Source organism: Rhamphochromis longiceps, linkage group LG11 (assembly GCF_057381845.1).
Source record: "Rhamphochromis longiceps isolate RC_006_pf linkage group LG11, R_longiceps_female_GT1.1, whole genome shotgun sequence".
In the NCBI taxonomy this organism is placed as follows: Eukaryota; Metazoa; Chordata; class Actinopteri; order Cichliformes; family Cichlidae; genus Rhamphochromis; species Rhamphochromis longiceps.
In genome coordinates this window covers 35,584,170-35,609,913 of record NC_140567.1, presented here as the reverse complement: position 1 = coordinate 35,609,913, position 25,744 = coordinate 35,584,170, and the positions used below count along the sequence as shown (strand labels likewise).

At 42.6% G+C, this 25,744-nt stretch overlaps 1 protein-coding gene across 1 annotated transcript in view; it reads right to left on the bottom strand.

Annotated features, from left to right (window-relative positions):
- Nucleotides 1-215: 215 nt before the first annotated feature.
- Nucleotides 216-25,744, bottom strand: part of rftn1b (raftlin, lipid raft linker 1b) — a 138,709-nt gene continuing 113,180 nt past the window's right edge. Inside the window, exons 8-10 of the mRNA XM_085423808.1 lie at nucleotides 11,506-11,609; nucleotides 6,119-6,194; nucleotides 216-5,388 (exon numbers count right to left, since the gene is read on the bottom strand). Coding sequence (XP_085279934.1) covers nucleotides 4,741-5,388; nucleotides 6,119-6,194; nucleotides 11,506-11,609 — 828 coding nt within the window. The 3' untranslated portion in view covers nucleotides 216-4,740. The remainder of the gene's footprint in view (nucleotides 5,389-6,118; nucleotides 6,195-11,505; nucleotides 11,610-25,744) is intronic.

The window sequence follows — 25,744 nt, the reverse complement described above, 5'->3', positions numbered from 1 at the left end:
TTTCCTCCTTTCACTATTTTATTTCAATGAATATATAAGTCATACTTAGAAATAAAGTATAATATATGAAAATGCTTTAGCATGTTTGCCCCTTAGCTTCTTTTTATTTGCAGCTGTCTCACTAAGCAAGGCTCCTTTAAAACTTTCACATAAAAGAAGCACGGACACGTGTACACATTAAATATAAATCATTTTATAATATACAAATTGTACAGATGTCATGAACAATAGGAATGTTGACACACTCAGGATAGCAAAGATAAAGAATACTTTTTTTCTTCCGCGATAGCGATGCAAAAGACAACGGCACATGATCAAACTCAACATTCAAGATGGCAGCTGAGGTGATAAAAAAAACTCACATCAGAGACAAAAATCTAAGAATACATTTTGCAGAGGCTGTGAGCAAGCTAAAGTGACAACACAGAAAAAAACAAAACAAATAAATGACGGCATCCTATTAAATCATGTTCTGCCTTTTCTGCTCTGCCCATTTCACACCATAGTAGCACACAGGAAATGAACCATTACGTTTTTTTTTCTTTTTACAGCATTACCAAGAATGATTGCACCAGCGCCACTATTGAGGCTCAGAGACAATTATGCTGATATAAGACAGTATGTTACCTTTCCTTACAAGAAAGGGGAGAGGGCCGTATATTTAATACTAACGTTAGATCTCCTTCTTTTCACAGACGGCTAAGTTAACACGGTTCAACATCATTTAACTGATGAAGTGTCAGATCCTATCTCACTTTTCTCTCCCTGTCTCTGTTTTTTTTTTTCCGTTTTGTTTTTGTAGACCACAAAAATCACAATTACCCAGAGTCTCTGGAGTGTACTCATGTCAGAGGTTAGACTGCACAGCAACCAATCAGCCCTTATCAGGGGGAGACGGAGCCCCCTAAGGCCACGGCCCCATGCTGGATGGACGGATACAGGGCCGGCTGTAACTTTTTGTCAAGGTTATGATCATCCATATTTGTGGATGAACAACAGGAATGCAGCGGGAGTCACAAAGCACTCGTGTCAGCTGAGATCATCTCATCGTTTTCATTTTCCAAACTCTGTTCCCATAGATAAAGACGGATCTGAGCTATGTGTTTTCACAGGATGCCAAAGGGGAATAAATGTCACAGTTTTTAGATTAAAAATGTGCAGACATGCAAAAAAGGCGAAAGAAAGGAACGCTGAAATAAATTCATATTCATAAAACAGATGGATGACAGTTAAAATGTTTAGCGTGACACTGGGGAGAAAGAAAAAATTGATTCAATCTGAGGAAATAAGCTGACCAGGATTTAACAGGGGAATTTCTCAAATATTCATAAAGATCTTGTCTGCTCTCAAAAGATGCCTTTTGGTGTTGCCTTTCATAATTTATATTTATTGTATTCCGACTAAAACCGTGAAAGTGACAGCTGAGTCCTATTTGCTCGTCAGCTTCTCTGATGCAAGAGGTGGCATTAAATATTTCTTGCTTATTATTATGCTTATTAAAGTTCAAACAGTCAAAAGCAGCTGAGTCGATGACGTTTAAGGAGACGGAAAGAAAATAAAAGAGAATACTATAATGTGACTATAATATGACTTCATATCTTCATTCAATATCGGAGTGGTTATTTGTCACGTGCTCGTGCACACTCCTGTGTACAGCTGTGGAAAATCCATTCTGGCTCAAACATGACCCTTGACCTCGTCTGCCATTAGCGATGACCTCACGCTCACAGTTCTGGTCTCCGTCATAGTGGAGGGCGAGAGGACAAGGAGCATATGCTTCAGGGGGGTCACGCATGCAGCGACCCCTCAGTTCAAAACCCACAACGGCCCTCGGGAGGTAGCTGGAAGCGTCAGTCAGCGATACATTTTTGCAAGCTTTAGCAGAGGCAACACAAAGCCCACAATAAAAATGTCCAAAAACAGAACATTCACAATAAAAAAACACATGTTCAAAACATGTTAAGAATGATCCAAAATATAATACCTTCATATAGACACACACATCTTTATCCTGTCCTTCTGAATCCCAGCAATAAAACATTTAACAACATCTTCAAAATACCAACACTGACTGTAGCAAAACGTTCCCGTTTGACTATAACAAACACTTAAATCACCATGGTGCCTCTAAAAGACATTTCTAATAGCAGACTGTGGGCCATTTACAGTATAGTGATAAGGCTAAACTGGTCACAGTTTTATATTCTACTCTACACAAAAACATCTGCCATTTTACATTGAAAAATCTCAGCGGCGGGTGGATTAATCTCCCGAAAGGAGAGCACTTATTCAGCATAATCGATCTTACTTGTGTGTAATTGAAGAGTTTCTTCTCCAGGAAGGATCCATTTTTCTTGACCAAGCTATCATTTATTCTCATGAAACAAAATATCCAAATTGTGACAAATTATACTATGTATAAAGCCAGACAGAAGGTAGTTTAAGTTCTTTATAAATCAAATGCTAACGCTTTAATAAATAGGCTTTCTGACATCTTTGTGATGAGATATAAGTTCTTTGCAAAAATGCAACACTTTTTTTTTTTAACACAAACTCTTCCTCCTCAGTGCAAATGATTCCCCATGACATCACTGTTAATATGAAGGCTATTTGCTTCACATTGAGGTGTTTTGCTGTCAATACCTCCTCCCAATAAGTGACCCCCATTATAAATGCATGATTACTGACAGATACCCCACTGACAAAATCCATTAGTGAGCTAATGAGAGCTCCACACCGTGAATGTTGCCACTTCCCTCCCCTCCTGTTCCACCTTTTAAAATGGAAAGCTACACGATGCCATGAAACAGCACATTAGGACTTGGTTATTGTCAGAAATGATGTCTGGTAAGAGGTGCTTAAAGAGCTGGAGGTAAAATAATGAAGGAAATCTCAACAGGGAATGTGGGACACAAACGGCTGTTACTTTAAATGAGCCTATCCATTTCTTTTATTTGACTCTCTTATGCTCTGTGGTCTTTCTCTTTTACTGCAGCCTTCTTCTTTATTTCAATTTCTACCTCTCAAATCTGGTCTCAATAAACAACGAGGCTACGACATGTTCTGACCACACAGCTTAACCTCGTTTCCACACTGACAACTACTTTCATTTTCAGCGACTGACTGGAATGTAATTAAAAATGCAACTTTGCGCAGGAATAGATCTCCTGTATGTAAAAGCTAACTCTGAATATGAGTTCGGCCCTCGAGGTGCAAACATTCAGCTGAATTTCACATCCTTATCTAGCTTGGCTTTGAATATGGAACATTCTGTATGCAAGGTGAGCACACCAAAGAGTGATTATCGGCTCTGTTTGAAGCACTTGATGGCTTAGAGCTCAGCGTAAACAATTATCTGTTCAGCCTACTTTGGATTGCCTGTCGCAACAAATGCCTTTCCCATCACCTCTATGAGCTTTCTCATCCCTTCACATTCGAACTCACACGAGAGCAGGGTTTAGGACGATTCAGGATGTTTTTCTAAGCCTACTTGCCCTTTACATTGTCAGATGGGTTAAAGAGGCAGCCAAGACCCTACCTCTTTTTTTTCTGTTTTCACAGCTTCATAAAGCAGTAAGAGCTGGTCAAACAGGTAACTTTATCGCTGTAAGACAGGAAAAGCTCACCATGCTCTGTTTTCTCTCTGTTAGGACTTACTTTTATATGTATTTGTGTTTGTGTAAAACAACATCATTTAGGCTAGCTATTTAACCCTATTGAAAAGTTGCAAGTGGGCTGCAACAAGAATAATAATGCAAAGCCCCTGGCCTTGTCAAAGGCCTGGGAACACCAGGAAGTAACACAAAAAAGTGAATCTATTCCTTTTTGAATACCTGATTTTAGAAGATTAGCAACATGCAGTAGCAGCAGTTCTTGTTGAGAAGCTGCTAGATTGTTAGCTAAATGCATTAGTTAAGTCACATTACCTAAATCAGCTTCTTTCATTTCGTCTTTCATCTTTAATATAAGATCGTCTGGGCTGTCTGCTCCCTGTTGTTTTGCTGTCAGCATTTTAAACCATTACTGGGAGCGTAAAAAAAGCTCTTAAGCTAGCAGCTATTCTAAATATAACTTAGGTTGGCTGTCAATAAGAAAGAAGTTCATTTAGTTTTTTCAAAAGGTGCTTTTACATTATAAACTGCTTCACTAAAACTGTCAACAAACCATTCAATTTATCAGGAGCAGGTTACAGTCTGATAGATGAGGCTAAATTCATGTAAATTTAGACGGATAGCTACCAATAAGCTTCTTTGGGGAACGCCTTTAGCAGTGAGTCCAAGACAGTGTTTGATCTTACTCTTAGCAATTTGGTCAACAGCAACACTCCTCGCAAACAATAAATCCAGTAATCAAAATGAATCCACATTAGAAAACATTTTAAATGCTGGGTGACCAGGCCTTTAAATGTTAGCTTCATTCTGCACATGCTCTGATTTTGGCATCCTCCTCAGTGCTCTGGTCTTCCTCATCCAGCGACGCCACCCTGACTACCACGCATCAGCATTTCCTGTTTTAGATAGTATATACATTCAGTATGTGTGGTTTTAAATGAAGTTCTTTCCAAGCTACACTGAGTTAGGATGTGGGGGGTATCATCAATGAGCAATGGGAGGTTTGGAGAATGCTGCAGCGATGGGGACCAAAGCCCCATTAATTTGGATTAGGGACAACACTGGGAACCAGTTCTTAGGAATGGGGACTGGTAGGGTGGGGAATGAATCTTAACTTTAACAACTGGGGCTACTCTTGAGTCTCCTCTGGGCTTTGACATGTGGCCTGTGGATCAACCACAATCTCCTTGGCAATGATTTCCGTGTGTACTGATTCTTCCGTTTTGCATCTGACTGCATTATCTCCACCTTCATCTTTCTCCTCATCTGTCTCTACCCCATTTTCTATCACAACTTCAACTTCCGCTCTGCCCTCGTCCTCCTTTTCTTTGGTCTTGCTCTCGACAGTTGCAATGGTTTTCATCACTTCCTTGAACTCTCTGTTTTCAGAAGGCTCTCCGTTCACTTTTGATCCTTCTCCATCCAGTGCTTCTTCTTCAGTGCCATTTTCTGCTTCTTTGTCTGTTGTCGATGCTCCTCCATCTTTCTTTGTGACAGTCTCCATACTGATTTCAATACCATCATCATTTTTTCTATCCTCCTCACACCTTGCCTCTCTCTCTGTCATTGTCTCACTTTCTCTTGCTGTCTCTCCCTCTGCTGTGTTCGCCTTTTCATCCCTACTCTTATCTTCTTCCTTTTCGACCTTCTCTCTGTCATCAAGAGGCTTGGAATCTTCTGTTTCCTTCTCAACTTTTGTTTTCTTTTTCTTCTTATTTTTTGCACTATCTTTGATGCAGTTCTTGTTGGACTTGCTTCGGGGCTTGAAGATTAATTTCTGAAACATTTACATTAGTATGTTAGTGGAATGCATTGTAACTCTGCAAATATGCTTTTGGCCACAAAGCAGTGTAGGCAGACTTAATTAAGAATGGATCACTGTAGATCTAATATAGCGCTGGGATAACTAGCTAATTCAGACGAGTCTCATTGATGCAGAGAAGGAAATTGAGGCTATTGTGAGGGGAATTATTGGTGGCCTTGAGGCCTTCGGACTGACCAAACAAACAGGCAAAAATTGAATGCAATATGTCCTCAATTACTTGAACAACTTCTGAAGGGTTCACACACACTGCAGGGATAGTGATAAACTGCACAGAAAAAGCAAAAAAGAAAGCAAATCCCTGACTCTTCTGTTAAATTTGCTGCTGTGATGCCAGTTTAAATTCGGGTCACAGAAAGCATCAGCATAGATTCATTCCACTGCAGACAAAGGTTAGCTTTAAAGGTTATCACTGTTATTTAGGCTAGCCAAGAAAGAATTATAAGCCTCATTCCCCAAAACAACACACTTGTCTGTTGCTAGAGAGCGCCTTATATCTAAAACAAAGAGGTGCTGGTTCACATTTATCCAGTGCTGTGTGTTGGCCAGCTAAAACAAAAATTGTGGAATTGGAGGTAGCAAAAGGTGATGTTGACCTTGGATGTATGAAGAGCAGGTGACAGAACGACTAGTGGGAGATCCCACGATATCCAAGAGATACAAAGAGGAATGTGAGGTCACGTACCTTTGATTCCCTCCTCTTTCGGCCTAAAACGGGCCTCTGCAGGAAAACAATCTGTTTGGTGGACAGACTTCCATCACTAAAGGACACGGGGTCAAAAAGAGAAAGGGAAAGAGAACAGACCATCAGCTGAAATTGTTGGATCTTCAACAAGACATGATTTTTTAAAAAACATTTTACTTATCAACGTTTAAACAATTAGAAATTCTGCAACGCACAGACAGATTTTTCTTATTTCAATATTTTTCTTCTTTCTGAGTGCTTGAAAAAGTGCTTTCTTAATCCAAGATAAATATGCACAACTGATTGGAGTAAAATGCTGAGATAACACGCACTCTTTCTGACCATTCATCAAGATAGTCAAATTAACTGCCGGCCACTGCTCATGCTTCACACTCTTATCTGACATTTAAGGATATAGGCACACATTTGTAGCCCAACCTCTTCCCTGCTGTCATCTGTAAGTATCATTTCTCCACTTTGCCTTTGAAAGATGCAGAAAAGCAGCTCACATGGAAGCAGACAGCCTGCCTTTTTGCAACTTATGAACATGTTCTGCTGCTCTAAACACGCACTTCTTCTCTATTTCTGTATTCCCCCGACATAATCCTTCTTCCCATGCACATGTCTCACTCCTGTGTTCTGAGAAGGATAATCTGCAGAAGTACTCGCACAGTACTGACAGATTAATTGTGGCAGGAAATGCAGATTTGTTTCTGAGTGGGCTTCCTGTCTCACACATTCACTCTCCAGTCTGCTCATATTTTGTCATGTGCATCCCTTTTCTCAGCCCATTGTGCTCTCAGTAAATAGCTGCCCGCTCAGTTCTAACTCTTATCTCATGTGACAGCCTGTTTTGTGACAGTTTTATTGTTTGTTTCTGTGTTATTCAATCCATTTTCTCTTGCTATGATTGGATATGGCTTAAAAGGAGATATGTCCCGTGATAATATCTGCCACAGGTTCAATAACACATGCGCATAAAAGTCGGATGCTTTCTAAACTTAAGCCGCCTGCTCAACTTTGCACTTGAAGAAAGATGGCAGGTTTATGATCACTGCAGAACCTTAGGAGCCTGCTACAAACCTCCCCCTTCCCAACATCAAATAGACTTGAGGCTCCTTTAGCAGAAGGCTTACTATCTAAACCATCCAAAGCCTACCACAACCTCTTTTTTTTCCATTACCTCTTTCCTTCCACCATTTATACATAAGCTATTTTCTAAGCTGTCAAGAATGCTGAATGGCTTACTGGTGAATCAAAGCTGAAAACTAGCTGGAGTTTCCAGCAAAAAGCCCCAGCCCATTAAGTTAGAAAGGAGTGGATGGCTTAGAAAATCACAGGCCTTTACTGAACCTACTTTTGGCTGTCAGTGTCAGCTGCACCATTATAACCTGAAGCTATACAGAACAGCAATAGCCTGTGCCTTTTTTTTATGTGTAAATGTACCTGCTGGTGGCTTCATCTGTAAGGGGGAAAAGCCCGCTACAGAACTCAGCTGGAAATTGCCTCTTGAAATAAAAAAAGAACAAAAAAAACCTGACACATGCAATCAAACACCAGTGGAGCAAACTTTTGCTCCACAAAATTAACACACTGTGTAAAACACACACACTATTCCCGATATTAAGCTTTTAATACGTTTGGATACCTGCAATAACGAACAAGTTCGTCAGAACCTTCTTTGTCTCCCTTGTTGTTGTCCCCCCAGTTAATGTAGAGAAATTTGCAGTCACTGTAGTTAATGGCTTTAAAATGTAATTACCATCTACATTAATTGAATGTGGAGAACATGAACGCATGCTCTGAGACAACTACATGAATTAATGTTGTGTGGAGAAGCCGCTGAGCACCAGTTAGCATTAATTTCAGACACTGCTGAGATCAGTGACACTTATCTGAACCCTCCAGATGAAGTGCAGCCTGGAAACCCTCACACTATGCAAAGCATGCATTTGCAAATTTTGCGTTTAAAAATGGAGGAGTCGACAGCACAAAAACAAGTGTAATGACTACTGCTAATCTGAAATAGATCATCAACCATTATTTTGGAGCGCAAAATGTTTTTCAGGCAGGGAGAGAAATGAGCGCTGTCTTGTACTGTATCTAGGCCGACTCTGATTAATTAGCCATGTTGTGCTGTTGTGTTGTGGCATTTTGAAAGAGAGGAGAGAGGGGGCCGTAGGAAAAAAACACAGGATGAAAAAATAGAGGTAATTAATCAGCGATGCAGTGTAACAACAGCAAACATGACCAGCTGAGGTGGGGGCAGAGCAAACAATCGGTAACTGCACTCATAGAATTACTGCATACATCAAAGTACCCTATATTACGAAAGGACAGCTTCACATTATTCAAAGCCGATCTTAAAACGATGCTTCGTGTCTGTATACACATTAAAAGAATTACTGTCAGCTGACGTCATTCCTCAAGCCCATACTGAACCTCATACTGGGTGCAGAGAGATTATTCTTAAGCGATTCTTCTGTAAGTTATCTGCAGCTCTTGCTCTGCATTAAATTGCTTTCTAAATTTAAATGGGTGCATAAATTAGATGCCAGCAGTCTAAGTTTGACAAATCAAGATGGCGTGATCTGGAGTCTTTTTCGTATTTCTTCCACTTCTTTTCGGTGCTGAGGGGCATGACAGAAAGAGAGAATCTGGACTAAAACTTTTTACCCAAGATGGAGCCCTTACTTGAATGAAAATTCATCAGCTGGGATGGGAAGCATCTAAATGCAGTGAGATCCCTACCTGACACTATGTGACACGTTGTGTCCTGTCCCTGCATCTGGACATGGCTCATGATTCAAAAAGATTACTTTAGCGGATGTGTTTTATTGTAGCACCACAGAGACATTGTGCTGAGGTTAGTGTTACATGGCATTTTGGGGCTGCGTGTACTATATCAAGATATTTCTGGCACATGTTGCATGTGATCTGCAAGCATTTGAAGCTTTTTGTATATCAAAAATGACAAAGCATAGGGACACTGCTGAGCTGTTCATCACACAAACTGACATGTAAAAATAAGAAATATCAGTTGTGACCACATGGGACTAACTCATACACACTTTTGTAATATCAGGGGACTCGTGCACCTTCTATTTCCTTTGGTTGGGTTTTTTCGGCTGGTTCCTTTATGGTTCACCAGAGTGGATCATCTGCCTCCATCTCACCCTACACCTAAGCTCATTTTCTGTCACACCAACCCTCCGCATGTCCTTTTTCACTACATCCATGAATCTTCTCTGTGGTCCTCCTCTTTTCTTACCGGCCTGGCAGATTAGTCTAATATATCCACTATCCCTCCTCTGAGCCTCACCTCTCTAACTTTGTCTTCAAATCACTCAGCCTGAGCTGTCTCTCTGATCTTTTCATTGCTAATCCTGTCCATTCTGGTCTCTCACAATGAAAATGTTAAAATTTTCAGCTCTGCCTCCTGTCTTCTTGTAAGTGCCATTATCTCTAAACCATATATTATAGCAGGCCTCAAGACCAGATTGTGCTCCAACCGTGTCCCACTTGCTGCTGCCCTGCTCACACCTATCCACTCCACCCTGCCCTCTCTTCTTCACTTCATTGCTTCGGATTGTTGACCCAGACATTTAAACTCGTCTACCATCACTACATCTGTTTCTTGTATCTTCACTGTTACACCTGTCTCTCTCATTCGCACACATATCCGTCTTACTTCTACTGACTTCTATCCAGAGCATACCTCCACCTCTCCAGGCTCTCTTCCACCTCTTCCCTACTCTCACTATTGATCACAAAGTTGCTTGTGAACATCAGAGTCCACAGAGACTGCTGCCTGACCTCATCTGTCAGCCTGTCCATCACCACTGCAAAGAAGAAGATTCCTGATGGCTCTGAGTCCCTGTCCTCATGTATGTTGTGCACCGTCCTCACATACTTTTCTGCTACTGTTGCAAAGTTCCTCTCTTGGGGCACCCTGTCATATGCTTTCTCTAGCGCTACAAACCACAGTGGGAGATATAAATAATCAGGTAATGCTAAGAAAATGTCTAAATTAGGAGGCTGAGAATTCTTGTCTTTCACATCAGAGGTTAACACACAAACAATGCCAATTATTGGTAGCTTGTTAAATAAAATGCAATCAAATGATTGGAACAGGTAGATAATTTACAGGAAATGCTGAGTTATATTGGCTTCATGTCTTCACAATGTTATGTGTGAACTGAGTCATCTTTAACGTCTGTTGCACACAAACTAAAAATTGTGTTACAACAATGTTAAAAATATAAACGACTAAAACATTCAGGAATTGGATGTCACAAACGGCACAAATCATCCTCTGCGTGTTGTGGAACAAACTCTGTTTTGAAGTGAAGCCTTCAGTGTGACTGAGAGCATGCGAGGCCTTTGACCAAAAGCGGATGTACACTCATACAGCAGCGATGAGTGATGAGTCAGCACAGGCTTAGATGAGGAACCGTTACATTTCTGTGAAGAGATTTTCCATCAACAGTCAGAGCTGCAGCTGCTGCGCTGCTCAAAGCTCAGCCTACATTAGCAGAGATTTAGGTCAATTTCTGCCAGAACTGTCATATTTCTTTGTACAATAACTTGCGCATATTATATATCGCACCATGTGCCAGCTTTCACAGGAATGTAGCATATAACTACAAGTTTATAACTTTAGATGTGAATTTTAACTTGTACGATAAGCTTTTTACACAAGACCCAGATTTCCATTTGATGTTTCTTTTGTTACACGTGAGATATTATGTTACTACTTTGCTACCTACTGAAATTAATCTAGTTATTCATGCAAAAGTTATGATCAGCTTCACCTCAATGAAGCAAAAAGAGCAAAAATGCTGTAACTACTTGTTTTATATACACCTTCAACATAAGCCTGCACTCTTTTAATGAGTGTGTCGTTTAAGGGAGACAACCTGTTGCTAGATGTATCCCTATGGCAGGGATATTAAACTTTATTAGTAGGAAAAGTTATAAAACAGTTAAAATACAGTTAAAAGTTCAAAATCAATCCCCTCCTTCACATTTTCTAAAGCTGTCCAGTGGGCCAGGTTGGAGTCCTGTTCCATGAGATTTATGCACACATATGGGGTGAAATAAAGCGTTTTGGACAAGGTTATATTAGGGAAATGGGATTCAGTGTTTATTTTCTAATGTGTAGAACTCTCGAAACAGATTTTAGATTCCAATATATACATACATGTAGTTGTAAGTATTAACCTCTTGGAACACACTGAAATCCTGCAGCTCTAGTTCACACTTGTAAATGGACTTAAAGCAATATTCATCATTATAGTTGCTGCAGTTCCTCCTGGCTGCCAACAGAGGTCATTAGATGTCACAGATTACTTGATCCCCCTTTAATAGTCAGACAATGGGATTACCTGTTAGTCTTGATTACAGGAGTTGGTAGCACACAAGTAAGCCTCCATCCATATGTGGCCAGAGACTGAAGCAGAGGAACATAATCAGCCTTGACCTGCAAACCCTGTGGAGAAAATAAGATGCCCATTACAACTTACAATCAACTCAAACAGCCCTAAAAATGCACATAATCCTGATCTTTTATCCCTTAAACGCCACATAAGCGAGCATATTATATTCCAGAGTGCAACTGTGATTACAGCTGTGAAGCATCAAGCTATGAAATGCAATCAAGAGCTGTCAGCTTTGCTTAGAACTCAAGTCTCATTTAGAAAAACTGCCTCCCTCTCAGATATGATGGCTTTCATACCATGTATGTCTGAAAGGTGGTTTTCAACCGCAGCGGACACAGGAAAGAATAAAAACTGAGACATAAATCAAGTGCTACAGAAACTCCCCGGCTGCCATGAGTCAACATTGCAACCATCTCTATTCCCAACAGGTGTTTGTCAGCACTGTAAGTCCTTGAGCAAACACACTACTCATGTGACACTGCTCACTTTGTGAAAACATTTTAATACCATTTGAGCTATTAAAATACAATTAAATGAACCATATCCATGTTGTCTGAGTGATGGATCTAAATCAAACACAGGAGCTTATTTAGGCTCGGGGTGGGGGGGCACATTATTCAACGTTAACGTTCTCAACGCTACGTTGAAAACACACGCACCTACACACACGCACAAATTCATGGACACACGCTTTTGTGAGAGGAAGTGTGTGTGGTTTGCCATCGTGCCATGTTAGACGTCTTCTAAAAATGAAAAACCGCAACGCGTGTCAGACAGATTTTTTACACCTTCAACAACAAATGCATTTGCACGCGCACACACACACACACATGCAAAACACACACACACACACACCAACAGATTTACTACTTATTTAAACACCTCAAAGAAAGACCCCATCTTCACCAGGACTCCTAGAAATTAGGGGCTATGTATAATTAAGATCACTTGAAAGGCAAAAATAAAACAAAAGAGCATTCAAGCCGTTACAGTTCATCATTTCCAGACTGTTAAGCTCAGTGGTGCAGTGTGAGGTCTGATATGAGTCAAGAAGGCAGCGAACATGAATAAACTACACCACAGAACTCCACAGGGTCTATTCATAGTGCAGCGATCATCTGTACAAGAGACCTGAGAATATTTCACACCTACACATGCTGCATTAGACGTCATGGTAATGAGAAAGATGAGGCTCTTCTCTATTTAAAGCTGCACCAGCAAAATTTTTCTTCAGCCTCCGTCACAGAGATGTTGTGCCAGACGAGCGTCCCTTTCTCACTGAACGAGCTGCCGCAAATTCATGAATATAGGCTTCACAGTGAAATCCAAACCAGAGGCAGACCAACCGTTTTTTAAAAACTCTTCCTTTGTTTGGTAATAGTACAAAAACAAATCAATGAGCTATGTTAATCATGCCATTTTCTGAAGGCAGTCTATTTTAATTACCCCTGCTTTGTAGCAGGGATTGTATATAGTTGTCCACTGCAATGTTGCCGGTGATAGTGTTTGTCTGGTGATGAATTATTTTTTATGATAATAGATCGAGTTGGCAATCTAGAGGCCACACACTTTTCTTATTTCTTATTTGAATTCTCACAGACGTCTGCATGTAACATAAATATTAAAAACGTAGTCTTGGAACTAAACTTTTTTGGTTGTATGGCATGAGAGAGTTGAGAGGCTTTAAAAAAACAGAGATTACAGCCATAAACTGTATATAAAAGATGGAAATGGCCACCGTCATATGAAGTCCCAAAGTGAGGAGTAGAGCTTATTGAGAAACTGAGGTAGACACAGACAAGGGAGCCGGTAAGGTTGTTTACTTCACAGACCTCTATATAACCAGTTTTTTTAAACCAGAGGATTTCCCCCTTGATGGCCTTTAAATGATGCATGTTTAAGACATTTATGTTGTATAATGGGTTTGTAGGCTGTGTAGATATGATTGCATTTTTCTGCATTCACAAAATAACTGTGATGTAAGTAATCGCAACAGTCACACTTAGTTGTAGTGAATGAGAGGACTCATAATATTAGTTCTTCTGCTCTTATCAGTTGTCTACTTCATGTGTAATTGTCCTGATTTGCTGTTATGTTGTTCATTTATGTCTATTTGCCTGTTATCATGAATTGACTCACATGTCATTTCAGGCCTGACACTCCTACCTTCCACACTTTCCCACCTTTCTGTTCACCCTCATTAGTCCCTGCATATACACTGGCAACATTTCCCTCCTTTGTTAGATTGTATTTATGCACCTTCCCTCAGCATGGCAATTTTTTTCCTCATCTGTTTGTATTTTTTTTTAAACTTTTTCTGCTCATATTGCCTCTTTTTTCTTGGCTGCCAGCTTGCTTTTCACCCTGTAAGAGACTTTTACCTGGCGTACTTGACTTTATTTTTATCCTGCCTGTTTTCTGTTCTGCTTTTGGGTCTATTTCTCTGAGCGGTGGCATACAATGGTTACATTATATAATGATGTAACACACATGTATACACAGTAAAAAGTGACCACTGTGCAGAAGACATTATCGTCACGACATATTTACTTTTTTTTTTTTTTTTTTTTTTTGGCCTGTCCCGTTTGGCTCTTTTGCCATCAGAATTGTTGTCTAAAGGCAAAGAAAGATGCCCAACGGATTTACTTTACCAAACTGACCATCCCAGCCTTGCCGTAATGGTCCATTTGATTCACCTTTTATTGTTTATTTTATTTTCACTTACTGAATACGGGACAGACTTGACTGGGGGAAAGAAGGGGAGAAAGAAAGAGGGAAAGAGAAACAGCTGAGAAGAGGGACGGGGGAGAAGGGCAAAAGACAAAAACCAACAGAACGGGCAGAGAAAAAAAATGCATCTATCAATCACCTGGATCACCTGCTGAGAAAGAAAAAAGAAAGCAAGCAGAAGAGAACAAGAGTAATAGAATAAACAACATCACAATGATATATGGGAATATGACAGTAAATACTAAATGTTAAACATTATTGTGCAGCACATAAGATCAACAGAACACAGTGTGCTTTGAGGTAGGAGCCAAAAAGGGTGTAGTTTGTGGGTGTGATCACCCGTGTGTACACCTGTGAGCATGGACGCGCTTGTTTTTTGTTTTTTTAAAAGGTTCCTTCATGTAATAATCTGCTAGAGGGTGTGGGGGGGCCACAGCCCCGTCCTCCAGGGCGTGAAGCACGTGTGGAGGAGATCAAAACTCCAGACATCCAGAGGCCCCCAGAACACAAGAGACCAAGGAAGACCAACAGAGGGGCAGCTGCGCCACTGTCCCGGAAAGAGCTGAGGAGAGTCCCAGATGAGGGCTCACTCAGCAGCCGCGGAGCAGAAGCCAGGGGGAGTTGCAGTGACGCGCCCGTGAGCTCCGCCGGCAGCCAGCTGCGCCTGAGTGACCGAGCCCCCGGCCGAGAGGCCGGGGGCACCCCACCTCCGAAGTGGCCCGAGCGAGCCCCAGGCTCCAGGCCCCGATAAGCGGCCGCCAAGGAGTGAGCCGGTGTGTACCTGGACGCCCATCCCCGGACACAAAGAACCACCAACGCACCAGTCCGCCACTGGCAGGGGAAGTGGTGGTAGGGGGAGATAGGCCTCCAAACCTTGGAGGGCCTGAGATGTCCCCAGAGAGGTGGCGCCTGACACCCAACCTGACATATAGACACAGACATACAGGCACACACAGATACAAACATCCATTCCCACCCTCATGCTCTCATATGCACTTACTCCACACTCAACCAACGTGGAGACAGACATAAAGAGACGTTGTACACACGATCACACTCCCCAAGCGTACTCTACAAACCGGGTCTAGGTGCCCCTGCCCCTGGAGGGGGGAACTGCACCCAGACCCAGGTGGTGTTTCCCTTTTCCCTGCGGTGGGGGGAGGCAGACCGCCCCGACTCCGCAGCAGCAGGAAGGCTCCACACTCCAGACCGCAGTCGGACGGCCAACTCCTCCTCCTAGTCCTAGCCCCCCTGCTCCAGCAGGTCGCAGAGAACGGGGGTGAGAGAAGACTCCGAACCTCCCTCCACCCGCTCATTGTAGTGTTGATGCATGTGTGTTCTAAGGTGCATTTAAAACCCAGGAGGGCATGGAGCTACCTGCCAGAGAGCAGCAGGTAAGCGCATGGTCCCTCCTGCTAGCCCTCAATGTCTACGTGTATTTAAAATTGAGAGGTGGGCAACGATGCCAGGGGTGGGGTGTACACCCTGATGGTACTTTGGACTCCGTGTATCGTGCCCACCCCCAAGATCCTATATGTATGTGTAATGAGAGTGTGAGTAATGTGAATGTCTAAGTTGTGGGATAAAATTGAGGCAGAGGCAGCCAGAAGGGGACAGGGGGGGGGGGGGGGGGGGGGGGGTAGCCTCCTCTGCACCCTGGTGACATACCCCTACTCCAAGGCCCTGCATGTGTGGGTGGTTGTGGTGGAGCGGGAAGAGGGAGGCAGCTGGAGATGGGGAGGGAAGGAAGGGAGGGGCAAGTGACCCCTCCCTGGGGCCAGCTCCCCCGCTGACCCCAGTAGGCACCCCCATACTCCGCGACCCGCCAGGGAAAGGGGGCCCAGGCCCATCCAGACCGGGCCCAGTGCAGCAGCGCCGCCCGGCCCCACAGAGCCCGGGACAGTCCACCCAACCCCACCACAGAGAAAACTTCACCCACCCCACCATCCACTCATCTTCCAGACTACATAAGACAATAAACACCCAGGCTGAGATCTTCCTCCACCTCTCCTGTATCTCCCCCTCCTGCAGAGGGAGCTCCTGAGGAGAGGAAAGCTCCTGCAAGATGTGACAATCTCCCCCACCAGTTGAAGAGCCCCCCAGGTGGCTCGACGCACCGGCGGCACCCTGCTCCAGGGCTGGGCCCCCATGCACCCACCCGCCCACAACCCCGGCAACACACCAACCAGGACCCAAGCCCCCGAGGCCCGGTCCGGGTCCCAGCCCAGAGACGGAGCGCCCCCAGAACCTCACGCCCATCCCGGACCCACCCAGGGGCAGCCAGGCTACCAGGTCAGTAACCCACGTCCGTCAGCACAGACCCTCCCCTAGCCCCGCTGCACGCAGCCGCGAGGAAACAGTCACCGGAGAGCCAACAGAGCCCCTAACCGGACATGACCGCTACCCCGGGTTGAGCCCCCCAAGGAAGATGCCTCCGGGGAACCCCCCGACGCCCTAAGCCTGTCCCTACCCCCACACCAATCACAACAGTGAAGGCGGGACCAAACTATGACCCCCCACCCCCACTAGGTGATGGAGCTGATCAAAGGAGCCCAGAGCAATTGATCTGATGTGGTGGCAGAGGCTGTATCAAGACTAATGTAATCTAATAGATAATTTCTATATTGGTTAGAATTAAGATTATTTTTATTTTTCCAGTTCATGAGGACTGTTTTCTTGGCTATGCATAGGGCAGTGAAAACCATATGGGCGATATTCTTTTCTGAAGTGACATATTTACTGTAAGAATTTGATTTTGTTTTGTAGCATTCATATTTTGGGAAATAACTCTTAAATGTGACCAACGCTTAAATGTGATCTACTGAGCTTTCAAATTTTCTCTCCAATGTTTAATGTGGACACTCACATTAAACATAGCCAGGTTATTAAATAATGAGGTCAGAGTAAGTAAAAGTAATCCCCTTGAGCCAAAAGTACAGGCTGGTTTCAAGTAACAGGTCAGCTTTTAAGGGATCACAATGCTAACACACCATGAAACACTAACTTATTGTGCGATAATCGCACACAAATATGAATAAAAGAAACAACCATGAGAATGATAAATGGACTGGCACTTACTTGCTGCTTCGCTATTCTAAACACTCAAAGTGCTTTTTTCGTATAAGCCACGTTCACCCGTTTAGACAGACATTCATGCAGCACTTTCTTTCACACGCTTACACTAATACACCAGTGGATACAACAGGAGCAATTTGGGATTCAGTGTCTTTCTCAAGGGCAGCCAGGCATCAAACTACCAACTTTGAGATTACTAGATAACCAATTCTGCTGTGCCACATCCCCTAAATGTGAACAACCACTATTACATGAACTACTATTAGTATTAATACAGCTGCTACAGCTGAAATGCTATTATTTGACTAGCTTTTATGGCCAGCATTTGTTGTTTTAATGCACACTGTGTATAACTAAAAATACTCAGCTCAAGTGTTTCGATAGTTTATTACTTTGATACTTTTAATGCCTCTACCACTACCTCGACTAATGCAGTCTGTGTATATAACTTCAGCTGATTAATTATAATTCCACATCTAGAAACTTGGATAATTTACATAACTATTCCAGCTGCTGTGACTATATCACTACTACCCTCTGCTGACTGCGACTGGATTTCATGGTAATCATACAGAAGAATGAGCACATCACTGACAAAAAGACTGATCAGCACACAATGCTCATTGTTTTCTACGAGACAGACTTCAAGCAAAAACACTTAAATCCATCCCATTATGCAACTCTGCATTTTTCTTCCAGAGATTCTTATTGATCAGAGTGAAGCAACATGCACAAACAGACCTAAAGCAGCCACACATCAAGCTGTAGGTTATAAAGAGCTAATCGTTCGGATACAAGACACAGCTCCAGACATTATTTACACAAGCATTACTTTCTAAGTTCCTACAGGGAGCGGTGCATCTACATTTTTCGGTGGTTTATGTTGGAACCACTCCCAGAAACAGGCTCTCTTTCAAAGCCTGCCCAGAAAGTAAATTGAGAAATAATTTTTCTGTAATGGCTTGCTATTCTTTGGAGTGGGTGAAAGTTAATCACAGTCCCTGGAGTGTGGCTCTTGCTCTCCCTGACTTATTATGCAGGGCCACCTCGCTGCATCAGCACTCCAGCACCAACCTGTGAGGCTGAAAAACAAAGCAATCACACCGCCATCTTTGCCTTCGATGTTATCTGAGTGTGACTATAAAGGAGGGCCACACAGTCAGAGGACAGAGAAGAAGTATTTTAACCGCCATGGTCAAAGCTAGTTAAAATTAAATCCATTTTTTTCTAAAAACATTTCCGCCTTATCCTGTAATAGGGTAGCTGGGCTATCTTAGCAGGAATGAAGGACTCTGTCCTTCTCTTTCTCAGCCTTTAAAAGCTGGTTTCTTGCTGTTTAACCTCCCCTCTACCACTCTCAGACAAGGCACGGGGATATACTACCCAGTTTTTGTGAACATAGACCTTTAGACAAAGTATTTTTTCGGGCCTGCAGCAGACGAGGGTTCACATCAGCTCGCTGTTTAACGTGCACTCTGTGAATCAGTGGTACGAAAACACAGCTCGGCTGTTTTTTCTTTAAACCCTTGACTCTGAACAACATAACAGCCCATAATTCTGTTTTTCACCGTCTCTGACTATATTTGAAGGCAATCGAGGTCAAAAGGCTTGCAGACTCAGTCCAGTAATAATGAAGCAAATACCATTTAATAAAAAGACATTCAGATTCTGCAGCTCCTGATAGGTTCGTTCAACCCGGTGTGTTGTCACAGCAACAGAAGATTCAGCATCCACTTTTTAAAGCCCTGTAACAACCTTTTCTGAGTGTCAGCAGCCTTCATCGCAAAAGTAAAATATTCAATATTTTTAGCTGACTTTTAAAGGTATTGTCTTCAGTGTTAAAACACTGAATAGCAGCGTATTGAGTGCTGGTCTTAGATGCTTTTCATGTCCAATTTGTCAGCTTGCTAATGGAAACGCTACCATGCAACCATGCTCCTCCAGTAGAGGCAAGAGGTCCTTAAAGACTTCAAAAAATTCAAATCATAAAAACGCATTGTGACATTAGAAAGTGTACGTCTACAGACAGACCCATTGGTGCTAATAAAACAGGCACATTGTGTCCACTTTGTTATGTTTGAGCGTACACAAAGTGGAATTATTAAGGAACGTCACATGTCCGGTGTGTTTTCAGGCACCACATAATGCTGCTTTGTTAGATGTATTTCACCTTTACAAACAGGGTGTTTTGGGGCATTGGTGACGCAGCTGGGGCAACATAGATGACTGAGAGATAATGACCCATTTTCAAGACCTACAAAGGCAACTTAATGACTTTAGGGGTGTGGTATAAGATGCAGTTTTAACAGACAGAAAATCATGTTTCATGTTCACTTTTACACTAATGTTTAACTTTTAATTTTTCCTGAGGTTAAAGCCTCAGTTTTGACCTTCAAAACATACATTTATGAAAGAATATAATCAGTAGATCCATTTAGTACTACTTGTGACTGTGCAACACAGTCTTTAACAATACTATCTGTCATTGGTAAACAAGATATTTTTAATATTATCTAATTGATTTTATTTGCCATTACTCTACCGTTATCATTTATGTGCATTTACTTTTATAATTGTATTTCTTCCTTTCCTCCCTTGTCCCTCGGGGAACCTTTCCTGAGCTTAAAACTGGATTACTGCAACAATAATAAAGCTTACAGAGTGCATTCAATCTTTGGCTTTTATAAGGCATTAGCCTACTTTTGAGTCAAGACTAGGCCATGTAACCTGATAACACATGATGAGGTGGTTGGGCAAACAAAGGATCAGCTGGTGCAGATGTTAGTGTTCATCATATGTCAGTGAGGGCTTTTATTATGCACTTTAGAAGACACAGAAAATATGGCCATTTGATGGTTGGAGCCGACAATTAAAAATCAGTCTAAGATCAGAAAAGCCATCAGCTTTAAAAGAAGCAGATTCAATTATTTTATGTTATAAAAAAGAGAGGTCAAGAGAACAACTGTGATAGGAAAGGCTGTTTTTCTCTTCAGTTAGACAACTGGAGAGGAAAGGAACAAACAGTGAAGGTTTTGACTTAACTCAGACACGTACAAACACATCAGAAGGGATTCATTTCAGATACTTCAGACACTTTGAACTTGACACCTATTTTCCTATAATGCTTTTTTCTATTCTCATCACCCCTTCATGCTACAATACATTGGCAGAGGTGAGAGACAAATCTGGTATTACAAGGAAAATCCCACAATTAAAAATGTGAAAGTGAAATTATTTGTTATCAGTGAAATTTACTGAAAGTTACGGAAGCGTAGAGCTGCCACCCAGGCAAAAGATAAACAGAGCTATATCACATTATAACATGAAAAGTTTATTGTTCTAAAAATCTACTTTTCATGTTTGTACAACATAATATCGTTATTATTACAATATACATAATTATCACGTTATAACAAAAAACCTTTCACGTTCTTACAATATAAATATTAGATTGTACGAACATGATAATTATGTATATTGTAATAACGTGATATTATGTTGTACAAAAATGAAAAGTATTTTGTTAGAACAATAAACTTTTCACGTTATAATGTGATATAGCTCTATTTTTCTTTTGCCTGGGTGGCAGCTCTACGCTTGGGTAGAAAGTAGGGCTGGGCCATATTATACCGTTCACGGTAATACCGGTATAATGTTAGGCAACGATAGGAAAATGAAATATCGCGATAGAATGGGAGTAAAACGCGCATGCGCAGTGCCTTTGTTTTCATACGCACATGGCCGATTGTTGGTTTGTAAAAATGGTGCAACTTCCGTGATGTGGAACTGGTTTGGTGTTTGTCCTTCAGATACACAACAAAGCACATTTTTTTGCAGAACATGCAAGCGGCCGTTGTTATTGTCGTGTTTGTCGGACTAAGATGCTCTTAAATCTGGGAGTAATCTGGGTCCCAAACTCCGTATATTTGACTTCAGGTCAAACAACACTGCAGCATCACTGAGAGTTGAAAACTGTCTAAATTCTTTGATCTTTAATAAAACGATCAGCATTGCTGCTTTACCAGGTGTAACTATAAAGTTTAACTTCCAGGCATCCATGAAAACAAAAGTTATTACATTTAACGGAGTTAGAAGTTAGCAGGAAGCTAGCGGAAGTTAGCTCGCTAGTTTCGCTAGTTACCTAAGCATGATATAGCATGTTCTGACTGAGAGATTTCTGAAAAAATTCAAACGTACAGCTCTGCTATCACTTCCAACATAAATGAAGACAGGAAACTAAACAGCAGTGACGTTTGTAGGGTTACTGAAGTTGGGCTAGCTGGTATATAATGATGTGCTACGTGATCGCTAGCAACACAGCTATGTTAGCATAACATAAACAGTGAAGCTGGAGGACGAACACTAACACTTTTCCACTTATAAAAGTTAACGTGAAGGTTCTTCATGGTTAGAGACAAATGCAATCGCATGGCAGGATGCTGTAAACGGACCAAACTTCAGTCAGGAGAACAACTGAGATAATCCGTCCACAATACGAGGTTAGTCATTAATATACTGCAACAACATGGGAATAGCTCAGCTGCCAGAGAATTCAACATTAATGAATCAATGGTACAGAAGTGGAGGAAGCAAGAAGAATGAGTTTAATAAAGTTTGATTTATCTGACTGCTTTGTTTCGCTTAATGTGCCTTATAATCCCGTGTACCTTATGGTCCGAAAAATGCGTACTGCACACTGCAGTTTAATGTTGCAAAGCACCTCTTTTTAACTTCAGTGGATATTATACATGGTTATGCTCAGGATATGTCAGCCCATTTCTACTGGAAATGCCTTTGGGTTAAACTTTCAGCAAGGAATTTGCATTTGCACTGTTACATTTTTATAAAGCTTTAATGTACATAAAAACCAGCTTCTTGTTTACGTGAAAATAAATGGAAGGTTGTCTTTTTGCGCTAGTAATGTTGTGGAGTTGTATTTTGTCTCGCATCAATTATATCATCGGTTATATCGTTATCGCAAATTTTCAAATATATATCGTGATAAATATTTTTGGCCATATCGCCCTGCTCTAGTAGAAAGTACTTAAAATTTATTTGATATTTAACTAATTATTATTTATGATATCGCAGTTGGGAAGATTAAATGAGGGAGTGCTGTTGTGCACCTTGAGGCGACTGTTGTTGTGATTTGGTGCTGTATAAATAAAACTGAACTGAATTCAGGTTATTGAGCTAATTGGTAAATCTGAAACAGAAGATACTGCTTTTGTGCATGGTTCCCCAAAAGAAAGAAATAACTAACTGAACCAAATTTGTACGGCCTGAATATATAATCACCTGAGAAGCTTTCGCTGCTATGGCTGGTTGATGTGGAGCCACTTTTTATGAAGTTGTAGTTAAGTTAGGAACAGTACAGGCAACAGATTTCTATCTGCATTATTTGGCAGCATTTTCAGCTCTAGGACCTCCCTTTCACACAGGAGCACATCTACCTGCCGTACCGAAATAGACCCACAGTAAAGAACAGTAGAGTACAGTCAGCAGGCATCAGTAGAAACAGATGTGACATGGATCGAAACTACACTAAAATGTAGTAGCTGGGGTTGACATGTGTTGCAAAGTGGCTTGTACATGCACTGTGACTCTCAACAGGCTTAAATAGTGTGTCTAAAGCTGACACAGTAAAACTTGTTTACAGCTCATCTACCTGGCGTCTCGTCATTTCCGGTTTTTTCTCGAGGGTCGTCACTTTACCGCATACGTGGACCACAAACCCTTGACGTTTGCCATGTCCAAGGTTTCCGATCCATGGAGTGCACGCCAGCAGCGCCAGTTGGCAGCCATTTCTGAGTTTACCACGGACATTCGGCACGTGGCTGGTAAATCCAATCATGTGGCTGACTGTTTGTCCCGTGCGCTGGTTTCTCCCGTCTTTCTCGGCATAGACTACTCCGCCATGGCTGCCGATCAGAGCGGTGACCCTGACATCCTCGCGCTTAAATCCACCCAGACGGGCCTCATACTGGAGGACAGACCCGTGCAGGACGGTGGTCCCCTCCTCGTCTGTGACGTTTCCACCGGCCGCCCTCGCCCTGTGGTTCCCGCTTCCTGGCGTCGTCAAGTTTTTGACTCGGTACATGCTCTCTCTCATCCAGGGGTCCGGGCCTCTGTTAAACTGGTCAGCTCTAAATTTGTTTGGCCAGGCCTTCGCAAATCTGTTAAGGAATGGGCGTCGGCGTGCATTCCCTGCCAGCGCGCGAAGGTTCATAAACACACCAAGGCGCCCCTGGAGCCGTTCTTCATACCCGGCAAACGTTTCGATCATGTGCATGTCGATCTGGTGGGTCCCTTGCCGCAGTCACAAGGTTTTACGCACCTTTTGACTGTTGTTGACCGGACCACCAGGTGGCCGGAGGCGGTCCCCCTGGCGTCCACTACCGCAGCAGTGGTGGCCAAGGCGTTTTTGTCGACCTGGGTCTCGCGTTTCGGCCCACCCGCGGACATTACGTCAGACAGAGGCCCCCAGTTCATTTCCGAGCTTTGGTCGGCCATGGCTGATGGACTGGGGGCTAAAGTCCACCGCACAACCGCTTCCACAACCCGCAGGCTAATGGGATGTGTGAACGGTTCCACCGGTCGCTGAAGGCTGCCTTTCGCGCCTCCTTAAAGGATGGCAATTGGGTTGACCGCCTCCCGTGGGTTTTGCTTGGGCTGCGCTCTGCGGTTAAGGAGGATCTCGGCGCTTCCCCAGCTGAGCTAGTGTTTGGTCAGCCCCTCCGCGTGCCTGGAGAATTCTTGCCTGAAAATCCTCCTCCCTGCTTCGATCCATCGGTGCTCTCTCTCACCCCGCTTTTGCACTCGCTTCGGGTTCCTGGTCCGGTGCACCATTGCGTGCCTGACACCTTTGTTCCAAAGACTTTAGAGACTGCTAAGTTTGTTTTTGTCAGGCACGATGCCCACAGGACACCGCTGCGGCCGCTGTATGACGGCCCGTTCAGGGTTATTGAACCGGGCCAGAAACATTTTGTTTTGGATTTTGGGGGTCCAAGGGAGACTGTGTGTGTTGACAGACTTAAACCAGCACATGTTCTTCCGGACAGTGATGTAGTGCCGGCCCAGGCCCCTCGCCGTGGCCGACCTCCTGCGCTGGGGTTGACAGTCTCTGGTTTTCCCCCCAGGACTACCCCCGGACCACCAACGTTTGAGCCTCCTCCTGCCTTTCCTGCTCGCCTTCACCAGCCTCGTTCACAGGATGGACCTTCCTCTGCCTGTTCTCTCCCTCCCAGGTTCAGTCGTGCGGGTCGTTTGCTTAGACCCAGGGTCCTGGACTGAATGGAGACCTGACTGTGTGTTCAAGGGGGGGTATGTGTGGCGGACCACCAGGTGGCTCCACTCACACACAAGTTGAAGGGAAGTGTGGGGGTGGAGATTTTGGCGCTGACTATATGTGAAGTTCTGTCAGTTAATAAAGTTGTTGGAGTGAGACACTGAGACCTCTCCTGTCGTTGTTACATACCTCCACACAGGTAGAATTTCAACAAGCTTCTAAAAGATCGAGCACTTTGCTCCATTTCCCAAATCTCTGGATCGATGTCCTGTCTCTCAAAAGACAGATTTTAAAAATAAGTCTGCACTAAATGGACTTGCACCTAATTACATTTCTATATATTCTCAGAATTAGAGCCTTTTAGTTTTTATGGCTCCAACATGTGGAACAAACACCTGAAAGCTAAACTGTTATTTAATTTAAATCTGGGCTTAAAATGTGTTATTTGAAGTTGCTGATCAATGAACCAACTTCCTCTGCAACTTAATCCTCGATTTGTTTTCGTGTCTAGTGGATGGTTCCCCGTGTTCACATATGGTCTGAAGATTTAGTCATTACAAGGCAGAGTATAACAGCTGTCCCAGGGACACAACATAGAGGACGGGGTTCTCCCACAGTTTAATCACCACTTTGACATTGCTTTTTTAAAGGGTGCAGCAGAAACAACCTGGGCTACAGCAGACATTAGCGCACCAGATATATATGACTAGCCATCTGTGAGCATGAGAAGCAACTCGAGTCTTGTTTTTTTTTTTTTACTTTTAATTGTTGTTGTTGTTTTTCTATCATGATTATTTTCAAAATTCAAGATTCAAGAGCTTTATTGTCAATACAAGAGTATACAAAGTATACACAGTATACAACGTACCGAACCAGTGTGCTGTTTCACCCCAAGCCCCCCATGGTTTCTAAGTATATAAACGATATATCTCCAAGAGATATAAAACTAGGAATTACAAATAAATAACATGCTAAATTTTGGTAAAATGAAGGGATCAAAACGTACTAATTACTAATTATACAATACTATAATAATAACTATGCAATACTAACTGTACAATAAACAAAGACAGGACAGAGACAATACAGAGT